This window comes from Acanthaster planci, linkage group LG03 (assembly GCF_054643075.1).
Source record: "Acanthaster planci isolate LZ-2023a linkage group LG03, COTS_SCS, whole genome shotgun sequence".
Lineage (NCBI taxonomy): Eukaryota > Metazoa > Echinodermata > Asteroidea > Valvatida > Acanthasteridae > Acanthaster > Acanthaster planci.
The window spans coordinates 5,557,293-5,577,843 of NC_141779.1; the positions used below are offsets into that span (position 1 = coordinate 5,557,293).

Sequence of the window (20,551 nt, forward strand, 5' to 3'; positions counted from 1 at the left end):
GGACGTAGGACCTATGTCCTCAACCCCGTTCTTTTAACGAAGGTCTATGCCGTTCGCTCACATTCACATTACAAAGCAATGCAATTTTTTTAAGTAACTCCTATTAATGGATCGTCATTTCAAAATTCCACGGTCAAGAGTACAACCGTTAAGGAAAACGGCGGGCGCGTCATCCACGGATTTGCTCGGTTGTTACAAAATAGAGAATGGCTCATTATTATAAGCTATGAAGATACTGACGAGATAACTTAATATGGGGATACTTTTGCAAGCATTACATGTACTTATTCAATGCATGTTTCCTCTATTCCTGCGTGATGTTTTCACAGTTGTGATTATTTTGTTCAATGGTTTTGATTAAACGCCGATTATGGTAGACTATGAGTGAGCACACGAGGATATTGAGCTCCGAGGTACGCATCAAAATTATCACGCAAAGTGGCGAACCTCATCGGTTCCCGCATTAAATGTCACCTCTACACGACCTCATAAAAAGTGTTTTTTATGGCTCGTTACAAGCCTCACCCAAAGTTCAAGGGATTGAGCGCGCAGCCCGATGGAATATCAGTACAGGTTGGCGTTTCACGCTGTCGTCATCCGTTTCGTCGGAGCCGCTACCAGACCAGCCGGTTGCAGGTTGCGGTATCACATGATGGTTACCGAGAAACATTCGAAAACCTCGCCTACACTTGTTGAATATCGGCCCGTCTGTTCAAAGTCTAGCAGATATAGCACTGTGGGTAAACTTTCAGCCGAAGTCGTTCAAAAGGTCACGGAAACATCGCAGGTACGAAATGCTTTGTGCATGTGTCTCGAGACAGACATAACGTGGCCATGAACACCCCCCACGATAGATCCGTTGGTTCATAGCAAGGCAGTACATACACATGTAATACGAATGTACATGTGGTTGTATGTAGAATTAAAGTGGCTGGACAGGTTATATATAGTTGATGCAGATCGGGCGCCTCCACTGTCTTTTTACCTTATCACACATTAACGCAAAACAACTTCAGCTGAAAAACAGGTCACATCATTCGCCATTACCAATTCTGCCTTTATTTGCAATAATTAGTTGAAACACTGCAGAAAGTCAAAATGTCACTGCAACGAAGGTGCAATCTGCAAGCCCCTGAATTCGACCATCTCTGAGTCAGTCGGCCGACTCGAGCAGACTGCCGAGATTTCAGGTTACAGTCCAAACACCTGGCGATTTCATTTTTCATCAATGCATCCGACTCGTGAGTTGCCGAAGCTGTTCGGACACTTGACCTCGGCTGATCCCTTGCTTGCCAAATAATGTTGCCTCCGTCCGAACCTGATTTATAAACGAACATTTTACGCTGCTCACAATTTCATGCTGTATATAAATCCACACACGCCAAAAATTTGGTTGCAAAAGCTTCTAAATATCTAAATAGCCAATAAGACAGTCACATCAAGAAAGTATGCTAGCATACAAACTGCCCAAGTGATACAAGATCACTGTGTATACTACAGAAAAAAGGTTCGTCCACCGAGTACAGATATTTAAATCCAAATACAATGTATAACAATAGCAATTATCAGCAAATCTTGATTGCAATGAAATGCAATTACAACTTCCTTGCCGCTTTGAGCTCAGGTTGAATGTAGTTCACAGCATGAGCAGTGTACTGACACACAGTGAATATGAATTCATCGACCAATTCCCTCCCTGAACTAAGATAATCAGAAGAATCCTTTCCTCCAGCTATTTAAGTTACCCAGGTGATCTTCACATCAACATCTGACGAGATTACTCGGACTATTTCACTTTGAATTTGAAAATGTAAGCCTGAATTTATACTACAATGAGATAATTAAAACATTCAAATTTGTACAAAGTGCGCACCATACATAGCCTTCCGTGTCACCATGGATTCACACAACAAAACAATCAATACCATCCTTTCCCCAAATTGTGAGAACAAGTAGTTATAAAAATGGAACAAGATCCCACAAAATGACTCTAGAGGCCTTTTTTCATTAACGCAAACTCTTTAGGGTGTGTGATTGTAAAATCATACTGAAATCGGAGGTTTTAGCCCTGTTGGGGTTAAGTTTGTTTCAGTTTGCATGACAAAGATGTTGATGTTGGCCATCCTGATGAAAATGGACATTTTTGTGGGTGAAAAATGTTATTTCCTATTGGCACTGTTCAAACTTCTCTTGCAAGCTTTTACTTAAATGTGACTTCAGCACATTTTGTGAGGGTCAGTCACAAATAACAGCATATCTATTAAACATTACTGCTGTAACCTTCATACTAAGTTTGCCACAATTACTTCAATCTTTGTCGTTTTTATTTTAAATGTGTACACCTGCATTGCAGAAACATTAAAGAAAATTCTGTTTACGATGATAAACTTTAGCCCATAGGAAAAAGGAAACTATTTTCTAAGATCTTGCAAGAGTCTAAATAGTTTGCCAATTAATTGCTGTCACATTAAGATACATACTTAATAACTTGTTCAAACTTGTACAGTGTGAAAACAAAACACCGCCATACATGTACATACGTCACCAAATATCAATTTAAACATTAACATAATCAAAACAAAAGAAACTGTATGAAGTGCCCAAATAAAGGAGAAAATATCAGAGTTGTGATCAAAAATCTCAAGTAAGTTCAAAAGAAACAGGTGGCCACCACTGCCAAAGGTTTAAAAACTATGCCTCTCTCTCAGATCAAATAGATTCTTGTAGCTTGGGACTTGAGACTGACCGTCAAAGACTTTCTTACAACTCTTGAATAAAGAAAATCCTTTAAGTTTGCCATTACACCGTACTATATCTACTACTTGTTTAAATGATCACCCGTGTAAATGTAAATTCAACTATTGATCATAATGGGCCGATTACAGAAAATGTGAACAATCAAGTATCAATATTTAAAACAAATTACTGAACTAAACTTTTTTTTTTACTTCCACAGATTTAAGTGATGATAACTGAAGCAGGTGGAACATACATCTGTTGTGAAGCTAACAAGTAAGGCACTCTACTTCTTACGCTTGTCCTGTCACACAAAAGAGAGAAAAAAACATTCATTGAAAAGAAGGACTCGACTGGGCCTGGGGGGAGAGTAAAGGACATGAATCTCAAGTATTTTATGGCCAAGTTCCAGACCTAAAGTTGAAAGCGTCCACTCGGTGAATTTTTCTCAAACACACTTTTGTGCCACTTTATATTCTTCTCCACTGTATGAAATCCATTAGACATCCATTGAAGGTAAAGTGTATTGTAGAAGGTGATTCTTTTTTTATAGATATAAAATTGCCAAATATGGAGGGCCTGACATTTCAATCCTAGCAGAATCTTCCACAAAGGCAAAATGACAAGTGGACAGGACAAACAAGCCAACGGAGAATCAACCATGCATGGATGAATGCAAGAGGACAAAGGGAAAGGTCAAGAAAGCTGCAGGCTGGATAAAGGTTGAATGATAAGGTCCCGTAGGTTGCGGGGACACCTGTAGGCCACAAGTGGGGTGTCTGGGATGGCACTGGCTAGGCGGTCTGAAGTGTGCAGGATATGATGATGGTTGTTGATTATTTTGCAGAGGGGAGGAAGACAAGGATGGAAAGTGGTGACCAAGGGGACCCTGGGGTTGTTCCTTCACGGGGGGTCTTCTCCTTGAGTGCAAGACTTCTAGGGACAGAGTGGGCCCTATTGATAGAGCGTTGAACCAAGTGAGAGCTGTGTCCCCTTGCAATCAAATGCCTCATCAGTTCCTGTGTATGATGAGAGAAATCTGAATAATTAGAACAAATGCGTCTCAGCCTGAGTGCTTGGCTCTATGCAATACCAGTCTTGCAGTGTCTAGGGTGACAGCTGGATGAGTGAAGATACTGATGGGTATCTGTGGGCTTGCAATACAGGTCAGAAGTCACGAGGTTGTTCTCCTTCTTGATGTTTTCCAGCTTACGTAGGAAGTCTGGCGTGTCGTGGATATATGAAGGGATCTCTTGAACGAGGGGTTTGAGAAAAGTGTCAATGGGGAGTAGGTAAAACCTAGCGGTTCTACAATCAATGGGGGACAGAAACTTATGAACATTCTTGGATAGTTGGTCATGTGAACACGTATCATCCAGTACCTGCTGAATCTGTTGTGAGAATGTTCCTGTGGAGTCAGAATCGAGGGGGATATGGTTAGTGTGATTGTTAAGTTGGCGATGGGCTTCATCAGTGTATTGCTGTCAGTCCATACTTACCACAGCTGAACCATTATCTGCCGGCTTGATGATGATGTTGTTGCGAGAGCGCAGGGAGTTGAGAGCTAAACGCTCATCCCTGGAGAGATTATCATGAGGAGTAAGACGAAAAAGGGCTGGTTCACTGTGGGGGGAGTGGGACAGAAAGTTAGACCCTTGGAGAGAAGTTTGTGTTCAGCATCAGTTATAGGCGAAGAAGAAAGATTGACTACAGTGTTGGAGGTGGTGGATGGTAAGGGTTGGGGCTTTGGATGCCTATACGTTGTTTGGCTAAAATGCCATCTATCTTCTTGTTCCTCCTGTCATGAAGAACACAATCAAGATTAGTGAGGCCCATTTCCACCTCAACGCACAGGTTTCTATACACAGCATCGGGACAGTTAGATTTAAGTGCAGAATCAAGATGGGCTATGTCCTGGTGTAGGTTCTGAAATGTGATTTGACCCTGCAGAGAAAGAATATTGATTAATTGGATAGAGGCACCATGGAGAACTTGATTCCATCTTTTCTGCAGGTGAGAGAAGGTACCTAAGCATGGGGTGGATGAGAGTTGTAAACCTGTGGGAATAAGACGTGACAAGGCAAAGAACCTATAATTATCCTGGTGGTGGGTGTAGCGGAGGGCGTTCTCTCTCATTTTATGGAACTGTTGAAAGAAACATATGGGGTTATTTATACCTGTAGAGAGGGAAAGAAAAACATAATTAGTACATGAACCAGAGAAGATGACAACTGTGCAATTACCTGTAGGGAGAGAATAATGTCATTAGTACATGAAACACAGAAGACGCGCCAATAACCTGTAGAGAGGGGAGGATAACATTAGTACAAAAACAGACAAGATGACAACGCTGTGATAAAACCAGGAAACAGAGGGATTATCACGAAAAAAGGACAAACTTACAGGACAGCAAGGAGGATCACCACGAAGGGATACAGCAACAGAGGGATGCGAATTCCAAAGATATGCAACACAAAATTGCTGCAAACTGCTTGCTGACTACAATGACCTAAAATACAAATCTCAAAATATGGAGGGCCTGACGTTTCAATCCTAGCAGAATCTTTCTCAAAGGCAAAATAACAAGTAGACAGGACAAACAAACAAATGGGGAATCAACCAAGCATGGATGAATGCAAAAGGACAAAAGGAAAGGTCAAGAAAGCTGCAGGCTGGATAAAGGGACAAGGGATAAAGGGACTGCATGAAAGCCACTGGGCCTTCATCGGAGCTGTGTGGGGACTAGTGGTTTGAATGCAGATAAAACTGCTTACACTGCTTTGGGTTGCTGCGATTTTGAATCAAAGGAGACACTGTTTAGCTTAAAGGCTTTTCTGTTTAAATTGTGAACCCAAACTTGGCTAAGTGAAAACATATCCTAGAAAGGGTTGCTCACTGGCCCATAGCCATGCACATGTATTTACATAACATTAATAAGTAACAGTTGGCCAATCGGTGAAAAAGCCCATCACAAGGTCAGTCTTAAATGGTCGATGAAGCAGCAATTGGCTGGTGTCAAACACATTTCCTGGTCACAGGAAATTTAGACTGCTGTAAAATCTGGTCCTTTCCTCGTTGAATTGGTTGAATATTCACAATCTTCACATATTTTCGCACAAGACTATCAAGTCCACCTTATGAGGGTCCAAAATTCACACTGCATCGGCTCATCACATTGTCACACTGCATGCGTTGAGCAATCGCAATTCTATATAAGACGATTATTTTTTTAAACTAGTTTTGACTTTCAGACTCAAAAGATATTTATACATGGGAAAAATTATGTACTTGGCCAGTCTTAAATCTCTGCTTAAGACTGGATCATAAATCCCCAGCCATCCTCCTGATTAAGAGGGAATTTATGACAACAAAATATAACAAAAACTCTAGCAGTATTTTGAGCACAAATCAATGCAAAGTTAAGGTTTTCCCCCTGGGGTGACATATACATGTACATGTAAGCATAAGATCCAACATGATACAAAAATTGCTTTTCAAAACAGCAACACAAACTGCAGAAAGCGGGTACATTTAGGGGTTAATAGTAAAAAAATGCATTTCTAGATCCTTTATTTTTACAGACTTGAAAATCTTATTTAAGTAAAACCAATAGCCATATAAAGGTTTGCATAGTTAATGTTGCAATGTGATCAAGTTTGCCATAGCACCATGTAAATTCTTTAAGGAGTGGTTGTGCAAAGAACCTGTGTACTCAACATTTCCTTAAGTATGCTTATGACCCCAAACAATGAATACACCAGTTTTTTTCCAAACCCCACTCACTACTGAAAGAGATGTTCCAAGGTGCCACCACAAACTTGGCCACATCGGAACCAAACAATTTGACATTCTAAGCACAGCACCGATGGTATATGTCCAACACCTGTGTAAAGGTGCACACACATAACCGCAGACAGAGCAAATGTTTGATTAAATGGATATGTGACTGTCAAAAACAGGTGTGTGTATATTTAACGCAGATGGGAAGCTACAAAAAGCTTATATGCACATCATACCATCAGCGACAGCAAACAAAAGTGAACAGGTGGGGATTATTTTTGTTTGATAATTTCCAAATACAGATTTCAGGCTTGTTGTTCAATAATCAAGTTCCTGACCTTGCTGTTGCTGTTCATGGCCATGATGATCATCAGCTGGCGGAAAATGTTGATGAAGTCCAGAAAGAGATCCACACTGTGCCTGCAACCATGTCAAAAAAAAAAAAAACGTGAGGAAAGAAAATAATTATCAATCTTGTTGACAAGCAGCCCTCTGCTGGTTATGTCCTCAGCTTTTAAATGTGCAATTTAAAATACAAATTCTAAAAGTTCTTCAATTTCAGAGAAGACCTCATTCACGTGGAAGCCATTTTTGATCTTATTCCTTGAATCTGTTTCATGAATTACAAACTATTAGGATGGCACCAGACTGTTTTACGGTTGCCATGCGTTCCAAGCCTCCCTTGCAATATTTTCCTAAATCAATCAACACTGAAGTACTTTTTGTATGTCTATCCACAAATTTGACATTATTCAACAGAGCAGACAGGTAGGAATTTGTCGTGAAATTTCATTTTATTGTTTTCATTTCTACTTTCAACTTTCAAAAATGAAGATTTAACCTCGCTTTCAACTTCAATATGACCGGCCCATAAATAAAGTCTATGTTGATGCCAGTCTTGCCATTGAACCTGGAATGTTATGTCTCATCACTTTCTGAAAAAGGACGTGTAAACACGATCTGTATTCACAAGCAAGGCAGTAGGGTTAAAATGTCAAGTGCAGCTTGACTCAAATGCAGCTGAGCTTTCAACACGCTAATCTACCACTTATTTAGCGCACACACACGAAGTTCAGGAAGTCTGTGGAGGCATACTGTACATTGGAATTGAACTTTACTGCTGTGCATGGCCTATTATGGTAGCAAATATCTCTGTGGGCAGTATGAACTATCACACAAATTATGTTCAAATGCCTCTAAACAAGTAAGTATTTGTGGCCTTTGATTGCATCTTTTTCAAAAGTCAAAAGTCTCGGCCAAAATAATACTGGACATAGGAACCTGGTACCTGAGTATCTGACAGCTGATGAGGAGAAAAAGTTCCTAAATGTCCTTACGGGAATCACAAACAGTTTTTCTGGGGAAATTTTGCTAAAGGTGCATGTCGAAAGGTGCTTGATACGCATTCTAGGTAAGGCAGAATTGGCTCATTTTGAGTCCATTTTTCGTGTTGTTTTTCCATTTCATTTGAATTTTGAAACTAGGCTTCTTTGGCAGGTCGAGAGCTGTGCCGAATATCCCAATATTTGATCGATTATCAAATATTTGAATAATATTTTCTGAATTTGAATATTCAAATGCAAAATTCATGAAAAGAAAGGGAGAATTTACTTTTGTTTTGAAAGAGAAAAATTACACTATGGAGGCTTGTTTCTGGCAGATTCAAGTGAAAAAGCGACAGAAATCTTACGATTCAAAAAGTAAATTATTCATCAAAAAATTTCAAAGGAATGGAAATTTTCAACAGGGCAAGAAGTCTTGTTCATCTCTCAAATCTTGCTAAAACTGCCTGGAGACAGCCCTACACATGAGAAGCTATAAAAGTGATTATAATGTACATTGTGTGCGTTATTGCTACTGATTTTGTATACGGTTTGTTCACATGAATCTGCAAGTCGTTACGACCGAATATTCAGATATTACATCGAATTGAAGGTGGAATTGACTGAGCCCTTTGCAAGACCCATATTTGAAGTCAACAGGGTACCTGTAGCACCTATAAACACAGACCACTATGCAGGCAACACCTTCATCGCCTCTGATGTATTGATTATTAATTGTGTAAAGGAGCACACACATAACCGAAGACAGAGCAAATGTTTGATTAAATGGATATGTGACTGCCAAAAACAGGTGTGTGTATATTTAACGCAGATGGGAAGCTATAAAAAGCTTATATGCACATCACACCATCATACCCTGTACATATCAAACAGCCCAAAGTGTCACTGTTTGCTGGTCTGGGAACCAGACTACTATTTCCATCGCAATGCATGTATGGGGACGGCATATAGTACTTGCGGATCCTGAAGGACGGGTACTGTTGAGCTGCACCACCGGAAGGACCGGCTGTTTTGGAAATCCTAACTGAAAGCCTGGTTGGACGTACCAGATGTAGTCTTTGTCGCCATTGTTGCATTTCTCCACGATGAGCTGGGTGTCAAACAGCACAAAGCCCATGAAGACAGCCAGGCACAGGTACATCTCAACCTGTCGTGAAACAATACAATCAATTGACACTATTTCTGTGGACCACACAGGCACAGACAGTAACTAAACAACAATGTGAACTTTACCAAGAAGGGAGGATACAAAGTCTCATCATAGGACTGCTAGTCTTATTTGTTAAGACTGAGTGCTGCCCTTCACTGACATATATGTAAAATACAACTAATGCAGGTTTATGAGAGCAATGTTAGCAAGAATAGTGTCATAAGGTGACAGCTTAAGAGGTCTATTCCATGAGGCCAAGTTGAGTGGAATGGATGTCTACGGGTCCAGTGCCAATGCATTCAAAGGAAGAAACTTTGCATTCAAGTACACAGCCGATTAACCTTGTGAATCAGGGACGGTTACTGTACGTTTTTGTACTCAACACCAGCATGGGGCATTATGCACAAATTTGCAGAAATGCAGAGAACATGACAAAACCATTAACCAGCTTCTTGCAACATGAACTTACTCTGAAGATGAGAGCAGATCCAATGAAGATGTTGAGGAGTGACATCAACATCAGGATGGACAGGCCAGAGAACAGCATGCCTGACAGACAAGAAAATTTGCCAGACAGTCAAACTTCAACTCTAAGAAGACACTTGATCTCTGTAAAGCTTAAAATTACAAGTACTGTACTAGTTTCTCATACTTTTGCCATTTATAAAGCTTTGAAGGATTGCCTACTATATCAGGATCGTGTGTGGTACCGTAAGTCTTTGGTTGTACCAGACGTACATCAGGTCACATGGCACTCTCAGAGCAAAATCAATTAACCTACCTCCCAGGAAAAAGAAGCTGCGTCGCTCAGACCACAGAGCAGCCACTGAGAAACATCCAAAGATGACACAAGTGGCCAAGAAGGCAGTTGGGATGATCCTGAGAAACGAACCATCATTTTCAATTTAGACGGAAACTGAACATGACCCATTTGAGCTTGTCATGAGCGTATGGCCCAACTCCAATCAATACCCTTTAAATACCACCTGAACTTAATCAAACTGGTATTCTAACAGACAGGCTTGGCACTTTAAGCCATCTAACCTGGGTTTGAGTCTTTGCTTGAGGTTTATCATGCCTCTAAAACATACCAAAATATTTCCTATGTAGATTTTGCATTTGTAAATATTCAAGTCTGCCACATTGAGCATTTCTTGGTTGAGCCCCAATCACTGTCAAGTCCAACTGGTCGAGACTGAGTCCAAGTCAGCATCCAGTACTGTAGTCAAGACCTCTTAAGACCAACACAAGACCCCACAAGACATCAGATCTCCACTCTAAATTCAAGTCACAAGCTATTCAAATGAACCGCAGCAAAGGCATTATTTTTTTGTCCCTGTTCACCCTGTTGCTTGTGACGGGCCTTACGAATGGCCTTGGGCATGGTCTTGTGTCTTGTGTTGGTCTACAACACTGTCAGCAACATCTTTCACCATTTACAATATGTAGGCAGTGAACCGAAAAGTATATTGACTGGGCATCCCAACTTGCAACCTTGTTGGTTCAAGTAACCAACAATGCGAAGCGAGGCAAATACAACTTGGAAACGATGATTTGACTGCAGAACCAAGGATATCATTACGCATGTGGGGAGGAATGGGGACGGTATGCTCACCAAATTGGCATTTGAAGAACGTCAAAATATGAGCAGTCCCAACATTAAGATGAAATTAATTAACCCCTTCGCTGCGGAAGACTGCTACTACAGCACCTTTGTGTGAGCATTAGTGCATACCACACATACAGTCTATTCACCGCGCAGCTGCTGGTTCTATGGGGCCTGCTGCTGGACAAAAGCCCTCCATTCAGGGCATGCCACAGCCCAGCAGTCGCGGTCAAAATAATCCCGTCGTGAAGGGGTTAAAGGCCCCTCAAGGAAATGACCCAGCCCCTTACAAATCGGACCCGGTGACCAACGACCTACATCTGCCACAGCCACTATGTACAGATGGCAACAGAAGCACTGAGTTTACCAAAGCCCATTTCATCAGGTTCCGTATGCTGTAAATTGCCCTGCTTGAGGACACAGGGACTTCAGTTGCTCAGCTTAAATCAATCCCAGAAAATAGCCAAGAAGTCTTCGAAAATAGACACATTAACCCTAACCCTATTAACCTTCCCTATTAATCACACAGAAGTGAACACCAGTAAAGTGTGTGAATTTGTGGCACTTGGTACTGTACCCCTAAACTGCTTGTGCTTTAACATGGGTTCAGGCTTCCCCAAAATAAACAGTTTTTGTGCACAGTTTACCATATGGTGTTGGAATTTGTGTGAATGGGTATGGTTCCTAGTAAATACCTCTGGGGAGTTAGGGTTAAGCAGACAGGCCAACCGGTCCAATCTTCCAGCAAATAATCACTGTTTCAAAGAACCATCTTCTTTTGTCAAAATTTGATGTAGTTTACCGGTGCCTATTAATAACGAACGTCCAAGCTTTTACTCACTGGATGTCAATCCTCGCTACAATGTTCAGCAGAGGTCCCAGGCTAAGACCTGAAATGAACAGTTAACATGCTATAATCAATAATACTCAATGCAATATAAACCATATTAGATCATACAGGTATGAAATACACAAGAAGTATTTGTTCGTATGTGCTTCATTAGTTTGTGTGCACTGCATTCCAAAGAGAACTTCAAATATCAAGTATATCACGTTGAAAACTCAACTCACTGATATTTCAGCTCACTGAGAACTGTAAATCCCAAGAAATGTAATCTTAATATTCGCTTTCGTCCTTTAAGATTGATCCCTCTGACAGAACGTAAACTGGTCTAATTTCAGCTGGTTTTGTTTTTGGGCCCAGCTGTTTGTCCTACGCGATCTAATAAGCTGCCAGTTCTGTGTTTTGTTATTGCTTTTCTCAGGTGATTTTAGTGATTCTAAGTGTGTGCAAATTTGAAGTGAAATTATCAAACTGTACCACAAAACTCATCACAGTCCTATAGCAAGTCTCTCCTCAAGTTCATCACAAGTGTCCAGATATGAGTAACAGGGTGAACAACGACTTGGCTTAAGACTAGAGGACAGTAACGGACCTTGAGGGACTTGGGACAGACTCCAAAACAACACTGATCAAAAGTAAAAAACAGACAGGTCTACCTGTGAAGAAGGCGAATCCAGAGAGGAGCCCTAGACGTTTGGCCTGATTGGTGCCGTCATCTTTGGTCACGCCCAACCAGATCAGCAGTCCCAGGCCGGCAATGGATGTCAAGAAACCAGCCTGTTGAAAATCAAGGACAAATCTGTGTGAGAATGAATGGCTTTGCATAGGCTACATGATCATTTCATGAAGGTGATCTACCCTGCTGTTGTCAATTTGTTTTGAGCCTGCTGCAAACCTTTCCAATTTGACCAGTTCACCTAACCACATCACCACTCAGCTTTCTGTCACTGTTGTGACAGACCATAACGCTTCCTGAATACATGTCCAATTCCATGCGCAAGCTTTAAACTTGACAAGTCCAGGCTTTAAACTCAAGGAGTCCAGGCTATAAACTCAAGGAGTCTAATCGACCACTCAAGGTAAAGGCCAAACTTCAACAATGACTAAGAGAGATTTAGAAGAGAGGCAGACTGGACCAAACCTGTAATGCCGATTGTGGAAATATTTCATCTATCCATGATGTCTCAAAGTCTGACTGATGTAAACTACATGTACCTCGGACAATCGGCGAAGTTGCAGAGTCCAACTTCAGTCATAACCTGCATCTGCTCAATACACGTACCTGTAAGATTCCAGTGAAGAGATGTATGTAGGCACCAGCTGCTGCGGCCAACATGGAAATGGCCAAGCAGCTGTAGACATTCTTCAGATGTGTGCGTGTAGACTTGTTCCTGGGGAAGGTTACAAGAACAGAAACAGAATTGAAGCTGGAAGATGGTATGCACTGTAGATGATGGTCTACATGTTTACATGTACATCTCTGTAACCATGGCGTTGCCAAATACGGTAGACCTGTCAACCGGTAAGCTGTACTGCATGCTGGAGGTATATGTACACACACCAATCTGTTTCAAATGCCCTTTAAATGGATGAGAAAATCTTCCATTTGCTGAGAAGGGTAGAAGTGATTGCAACGTACAATGTACTTGAAGACAACACCAAATAATACAAGAGGAACTGCAGATTCCTGCTAAGGAAAAAGTACAATGCTAAGGAATTGTTACACAAGTAATGAATATTCATGACTACAGAAGAATAATTTCTTCACCTAAACACAAAATGGAACAACGCTTTGCATTTATTGGTACTGCTGGCCATTTTGTCCTTGTGAGGAGCTGTGTTCAACCACACAATGTTCTATCAAATGGTAGAATACATGTCAAACAACTCACCAATTGGTTGATGGGGAATGATGGAAAATTTCTTGCTCATGACATTTTGAGTCGCTTACATGTACTTTGCCTTGAGCCTTCTTTTATAAAGTGGTTTTTGACTCATGAAATACATGTAGCAAGAGCATTTTAACTGAATAAAAAACATGCAGGTTTTTCCTAGACTACAAATGTATTTTTATTGGATTATTTAATGAGCTGCACAGCAATGATATGCCACTCATGTCCATAAATGAGTGACATGTAACTCTTTATGTATTTTTTTGGCTGTAATAATGATCAAAAGGGTGAAAATTCCACGCAACAATTAAGCTATTAACCCTAACTACCCCAAACCTGCCATACTCCAACAGCAGGTTTTGTGAGGTTTTGGCAGGTTTGGTACCGTACCTGAGGAACTTGTTGAATTTTGTGAGACTTGGGATGAAAGGCCCAGGGAGATGGTGTTGGATTCTGTGTGAGTTGGGACACACATGGGTCACTGTGTGCAGTGTCTGGCTTGCTGTACCAATTGTTGGACTATGCTTGATTTTGTCAGGTTTGGTACTGTTCAGTGCAAGTCATCCTATACTGCATAGACCCATCCATACCATATCACTCAAACTCCAACGGGCTCATTCTGTTGGAGTTTATCAGGTTTGGTACAGTAACCTGCATGTACAAGTACATAGACAAGTACATGAACCTGTTGGATTTTGTGAGGTTCAGTATGCTTTCTAGTGCAGGAACCTAGGGGGTTAGGGTTAATGTTCTAGAAGTATGACTCTAGTCACATTCTGAGCAAATGTCATCCTGGGTTTCAAATTTTGTTACAGAAAATTATCAAGTTGGGCACTGTGCCGAAAGTACATGTAGCATTTGGGGAAACAACCAAAATTGATTCCACATTATATAAAACAGGGAGGTTACAAAAGTGTTAGTCTGTTACCTTGGCAACACAGAGCTGAACCTGATCATTGCAAAGTCCAAATTTCAAATGCAGAAATTCTCATGTACTTACAGTGTTTATTTAATTTTTGATTTTTCATGTTTTTCTTGCAATTTCTTCATTCTCTTACATGTAAAAACAGTTGGAAATTGTTGTTTAGACAAAATGCCATTTTGCTCCCAACCCCAAACCAAGATGAGCTACATTGTACTTCCCTGAAAACTACTCTCACTATGAATGCACCCCTCAATGCAGTCTACACAATTGTAATTGATTGCACATTTTTCAACTGACGCCCAGTCTCAAGAACATAAATGTATGGCAGGTTTCACACAATATGGGCCTTTTGTAAAGAATCATGAATTTTGAGGGTTCTTATTTCCTGCAGTAAACAGAATGGATGTCTGATGAAATGAGGATTGCCATGATTGATATCCGGAACATTGATTACCGTGTCCATCCTTCATCTTTATCAGAATTGATTAATTAAGGATTCGAAAGTCAGCCTTTTTTGACCGATGTGAAGACCCTATAACTCCTAGCCACCTAATAATTAAAGGGAAGTAAATAAATCCTGTCATACATTTTGAACAAATTTTAAGAAGTGACAAATAATGCCATTTTACTCATGTAAATCACAAAATCAAAGTGAATATTTCACCAACGTCGCATACATGTATCTAACGAACCAACCAGTATGAAATATTACCGTTTTCAAGAACACATTTTCAGTTAAGCAGTTAGTTTGTGCTTATTTTCAACATTTTATTCAAACCTTTTTTGATAACAGATCCAAAATTGGTCTTTGAAATCATTTCCTAATTTGTATTTTTGGTTCAATGAGCAATACTTTGACTCCTGCCGTCAAACCTAATCGTCAATTTGTGAGATAAAATCTGAAAATCACCATGACGGTCGATTGACTGGATGGTCAGATACAGTATGTGACGATCTGGTCCTGCAGTTGGACATTGCAAACAACATTTGATTCCTTAAAAAATGTCAACAATAAAAAAAAATAAAAAACAATGATGCTCGAGTCATAAACTGTGGTTCTTGATGGAAATCAAATGCCTTGAGGCTTAAATTTTTTTGTAATGTTGAGCTGGGATATATTTTACAACAGCATACTGAACATCACCGTGGAGAGTGCTGACGTCACAAAAGACAGCACTCTCGATCATGTCAAACGTTGTGCATTTCCCATCAAAATTCTTGAACATCAACAAAATTCTGTTAATTATGGTGTTCGAAACCAGCACCTTGCATATATTGTGTATTCCTGATGCAGCTAAACTTACAGATGATTTTTGGCGGCTGGAAAATTTGCTGGTATAGTAGGAGTACTTTAATAAACGACTATGGAATGAAGAGCTGATCAATAATTAGTTGCCGTCAATTTTGTACCTTTTCTGCATGGCTCATTTTTCTAAAGGTCTTTTTGAGGGGTTTAAATTACATCTGTGGGAAACTAATGTAGATGCTCTCTTTGTTATTGAGAGAAGTTCTGGTTTGAAGTCATCTGGAACAAATAGTTTGACTGCAAATTTCAAATAAGTCCCATTCCCTTTAATTTTCACTGGAAGCCGAACTACCAGTAACATCCACAAAAAGGACAGTCTTCTTGATTATCCTTGCTTGATCATTTTTATGAATGTGAAGGCGCAAGCTAGTACTATAGCCCGTTTACATCGGATTTTCTTACCTGAAAAAGCTGCAGGGGCAGGGTTTTTTCTGCGCATATTCTTCAATGTTGGAACTTATTTGACGCCCTTAAAATATGCAGGGAGGCACAGCTCTTGAGTTTAGGCATCAGTATTTTCATTTTTTCCCTGTTTTTCAACTGCCCTGGTAAAAATTGTGGTGCATGTTTACACGTCAACCGGTTCACATATGAAAGGTCTATAATGTATGATGTTTTGATTCAAAGGAGTTGCTAGTTGTAACCTTATCTCTCTTGTGTGGTTTTGAACACTCCCTCGCAAATTGGCTTAGTGTAGTTTTGAACACTCCCAAGCAAATTGGCTTACCAAAACAAAGGAGGTCTTTAATCCTCTTAGCTCTTTTGTGTATGGTGTGGGCACTCCCATTCAATTCTAATTACTCAAAAACAGTACTTCTGTTTTAATGTTGGCTGGGGGTGGGGCTACTTAGTAACAGAGTTTGTGTGTAGGATCATCTTCCATGCTTTGACCCAACCAAGCATGAAGTGTTGATACATGTACACTAACCGCGGAAATGAAAAAAAGGATTCTTAAACGAGTGTCCACGTCCTCCTTGGAACAGTTAAGGAAAAATTGTTTGTGTTTTGTCATCCGGTGTCAAGTGGTAAAATGACCGAGGTATTTCTTTCAGCAGTTTTGAAAACTGGCATGAGTGAGCATGTTTTGGTTCATCTTTTGAAGAATACATATATGCAGATCTGCCAACCTTTAGAATCACAAAAGTGTATTCGGAGGTTCCAAAATGTTTATTTTTCAATAAAAATCTGTATTTTCCCAAACGAACAGGAAAGACAAGCTTATAAGTACCTTTGCCTGACTACATACTATTTCAACTTTCATACTTACTCGTGCAGGCTTAAACGGACCCTATAATTTCCTGGTATTGCTCACAGCAGTTGCTTTCTTGCATTTATGCAACAATTCATTTTGGTGTGCGCATTGCTGCCATGGCCTGGCTGTGGCTTGGGTGTATATTTTGTTTGTGAGAGAGTCTGACAGGACTGCAGTGCTTTTGGTTGCAGTCTTCGTTTCAGCGATGTTACGGTGTTTACCGGTCATGCTATTTAGCGTCAGCACATACAACTAGTACTTGAACTAGTGTTAACAAAGTGTCAACAACTTGAAAATACCCTCTGAGTATTTAAAAGTAGTTTTATCTAAATTTAGAGACTTTAAGACCTGCCACTGTGTAAAGAAACACCGAATTCGCTTCCAGATTCACGCAGAAAAACAAAACTTTTTTGCAATGTATGGAGGCCGCCATCTTTCTTTACTCTACTGTCCACGCCAAAACAAGATGGCGGTTGGTCAGGCTGCATGAGCATGCCCGAGTGTTGCTCAAATTTCCACCTTCAAATATCATTTTTGATAATATGATACATTGAATATGATATGTAGGAGCCTTACTAATATCGTAAATATAAAATATTTGTATAAAAATGTTTGAGTGTTCAGTTGATGCTTTGTTGATGCCCGTTGACGCTAAATAGCATGACCCGTGTTTACTGCTTTCGATGTAGTGAGATACATCATATTTCCCACTGTGCCAATGTATGCGCGATATTGAAGTCATAACTACACAAAGTGCAGCGAGCGTAATGTTCTTCTCTCTGGGAAGGTAATATGAATTCAAATTTCTCTGTATATTCCCTTTTGAAAGATTGTTTCTGTTTTTGAGTGTATTTTTTAGATGTTGAAGCCATCTTCATTCATGCAGTTTTATGATCTTTTTTGCTGATTGGTTTGGTATGCGACATTTCGATTGGTTGATATGTGCGTTACCAGGGGCATGTGTACATCACGTACACCAATCACAAATGCTCTACTTTACGAGTTCGCGATATCGAACTGCATGACATGTGACTTAGTCTTGCTTGCAGCCGCTTTAGCTATTTTAGCTTGGATTTCACACAGCGCCCTCTTTTTTTCTGTCCGTGTCAAAATCAAAATCCGTATTTTATGGTGATTAAACGTACAGTCATATTTTCATCAATTTTTGGTACAAAATACGCCAACATCGTACTAGTTGGCAGACCTGCCATATCACAGCATAATGATGAAACATTAAGGTACATGTGGGGAAATCGAGAGGTTTTAAGCTGCAATGGCAGAGAGACTGAAGATTTCACAGTGTCCCTTTCAAAAACGTACCCTCATGGCACTGGTTTGCTTCTTAATGCACTGACCTCATGTAAATTGTAAGGCCAGTGAAACTGACCCCACCACTTTTTATCAGTCAAGGGCAAGATAAGGTGAATACCACCTTGGGGACCTTGAAAGCTGTTTCCACTTAAACGGCACTGGGGTCACTGGATGGCGCTATGTGAAAAAATGTTAAAAGGCACCTCCACTGAACAGCTTACCATATTTACGTCAGTTTTCATCAGGCTTGAATGAGTCAAAACAAAACTAAAAATATCTTTGGTTCGAACACATTTACATCTGATGCAATTAGACTTACAACTGTGAGAAGTCAGTCAGAGCCGACAACTTAATCTTGCGCTGCCCGAAAAGAGCATCCATGTTGACACTGAGCTTGTTTCCTGTGCAATCAGAACAACCGACGATCCTCTACAATGATTCTCCTAGAAACAAAATACAAAGGGAGGGAGTTAACAGTAAATTTGGGCAACATTAAAAGTGCCTTCTCAGTTTTGGGCTTCATAACCCAGGAGGAATATTCACATGCAGCTTTAAAAATGAGCCAATTTGCTATTTCAAAACAGCAGGGTCATTCAAGAACAACACGTGTGAGCTGGCATATAGCCACACTTTCCAGAATGATCTTGGATGCACTTCATTTTTTGGTGCACATCTGCCGTTAGATACCAAACTAGTTCACAGGTATAAACCCTGGGCTTTTCACAGCAGAAGAAACAAATTTTGCTTAATTCTATTTCACAGCTTAGCTTATCTTAGCTCAGCAACCATTTGCAAATGCATGCAGACAGGATCCTATACGTGTTAACGCTTTGTGCATGTTGACACTAAATAACACAACTGATTTAAACTGCATGTTAATATCCAGGGGAACTATGACCATTGTCATGATGCATCAGCTGAGCCAACCATTCATAGCTGTGCCATGTGCATATGGTGTGAGCACACCAATGCCGACTTCCCTGAATGGCACAATGTCCAGCATCTCGATTTAGTCACAGCTACCAGACGTTACAGGTACATCACTCAGGGAAGTCTTCAGCTTATGCGTGCACACTCCTCTGGCTCAATTATGAATGGTCTACTCGGCCAGTGCCTTGTGATGTCGACAATACTCTGCTACATTTGCATACAATTTGAACTCCATAACAAGAAGAAATGGTAACTTCAACAGTTCAACTTGAGCTCAACGACAGGAGAGTTTCTGATTTGAACTGGTGATTTCTTTTTTCCTCCCATATGTAAGTACACGTGAATGTAAACCTTGCCACCATCTGTCACCAGGAGTTACCTTAGTAACTTTCTACATGAAGTAGGTAACCGTGCAACTGACCCGGTACTAGGCCTATCAGATCACACCTCTAAATGGAACGTGTTCAAGATGTGGAATTATAAACTTCGGGACCCCCTGTTTGTACATGGCAATGTGTGGCTGTTCTCTTTAATATTCTTACTCCCTGATCAGTCTTTCCCATGTTTCTAAGCAATCAGAGATCCACTTTCTAAGGAAACTTTAAAGTAACCAATCATTGACACTCTAACAAGCTGGTTTTACAATATCGCTGAGGACGTATGTGCATATGGTCCAGCTGTTATTTTCAATACTCTGTCTTACTTGGCTCATCTCAACCAACCAGAGATCGGCTTTCAAATGATACTTTTAAGTTACCAATCAGAGAGAATCTACCAAGCACCTTTTGGCATTATCGCCACTTTTTTTTCAGAGGATGCGTGCACACACGGTCTGTGTCTATCATCATTTTTACCCAATAGGCCTAATTTCCCTCAAATCAAACCATGCCCTCTTTCTACAAAATTAACCCTGGAGTTTGACAAAATAATGTCACTGTGATTGTCATCTGATTAGGTGAGTCTGACAGCTTAAATCTAATTCTTCCTTCTACATCTGTACATAGGAATGAGGTCCAGAAGTTTAGAAACGCCTCAAGATGCATGGCTACTGGCCGCGAATGTTATGACCAAAATGACATGAATGACGACGGCTATAATTTAAAGTGTAACGTTAGTCGTAACAACTTACATCAATGTACACGTAGGCCTATGCGCCTCACACTCACTGTAAACGACAGGTTATAATCCTACCTTTTCCAACGATATGGCTGCAAATGAATGGTTAAATTTTAGTTATAAAGGAATTAAACAGTGTACAAGAGCGACTAGAACATAACAGTTGACGAAAATAACGGGAAGAATGTCGCATTAATCGTTAAATCTTACCTTATCTGTCCCTCACGTAGGCCACACCAAACAACGGTGAATCCCAGATAAATAAAATATTGTCATGTATTTGGAGTTGGCTCTTTCCTTTTCTTTTCAAATGCTTTCTTCAATTGCACCATCTACATGTGCTCTCGAGCAGACAGCGCC

At 40.3% G+C, this 20,551-nt stretch overlaps 1 protein-coding gene across 2 annotated transcripts; it reads right to left on the bottom strand.

Annotated features, from left to right (window-relative positions):
• Nucleotides 1-1,033: 1,033 nt before the first annotated feature.
• Nucleotides 1,034-20,529, bottom strand: tmbim6 (transmembrane BAX inhibitor motif containing 6). Of its 2 annotated transcripts, none has more exons than XM_022247662.2 (10): nucleotides 20,402-20,529; nucleotides 18,465-18,588; nucleotides 12,742-12,850; nucleotides 12,116-12,236; nucleotides 11,457-11,505; nucleotides 9,791-9,888; nucleotides 9,479-9,558; nucleotides 8,906-9,006; nucleotides 6,855-6,936; nucleotides 1,034-3,040 (listed from the first exon to the last, which is right to left on the bottom strand). In XM_022247662.2, exons 2-10 carry the CDS (start codon nucleotides 18,524-18,526, stop codon nucleotides 3,023-3,025), a joined length of 720 nt encoding a protein of 239 aa, XP_022103354.2. In that variant the 5' UTR covers nucleotides 18,527-18,588; nucleotides 20,402-20,529; the 3' UTR covers nucleotides 1,034-3,022. The 2 variants fall into 2 exon arrangements, with proteins under 2 accessions (XP_022103354.2, XP_022103363.2); XM_022247671.2 differs by lacking the exon at nucleotides 20,402-20,529 and adding an exon at nucleotides 20,267-20,401.
• Nucleotides 20,530-20,551: the final 22 nt, after the last annotated feature.

Excerpts from the sequence above, each read along its gene's own strand:
- tmbim6 (XM_022247662.2), bottom strand. The coding sequence starts at position 18,526 with ATGGATGCTCTTTTCGGGCAGCGCAAGATTAAGTTGTCGGCTCTGACT. Across the intron at positions 12,851-18,464 it reads CTGACTGACTTCTCACAGTT|GAACAAGTCTACACGCACAC; the intron begins GTAAGTCTAATT and ends AACCTTCCCCAG. Across the intron at positions 12,237-12,741 it reads TCTTCACTGGAATCTTACAG|GCTGGTTTCTTGACATCCAT; the intron begins GTACGTGTATTG and ends GATTTTCAACAG.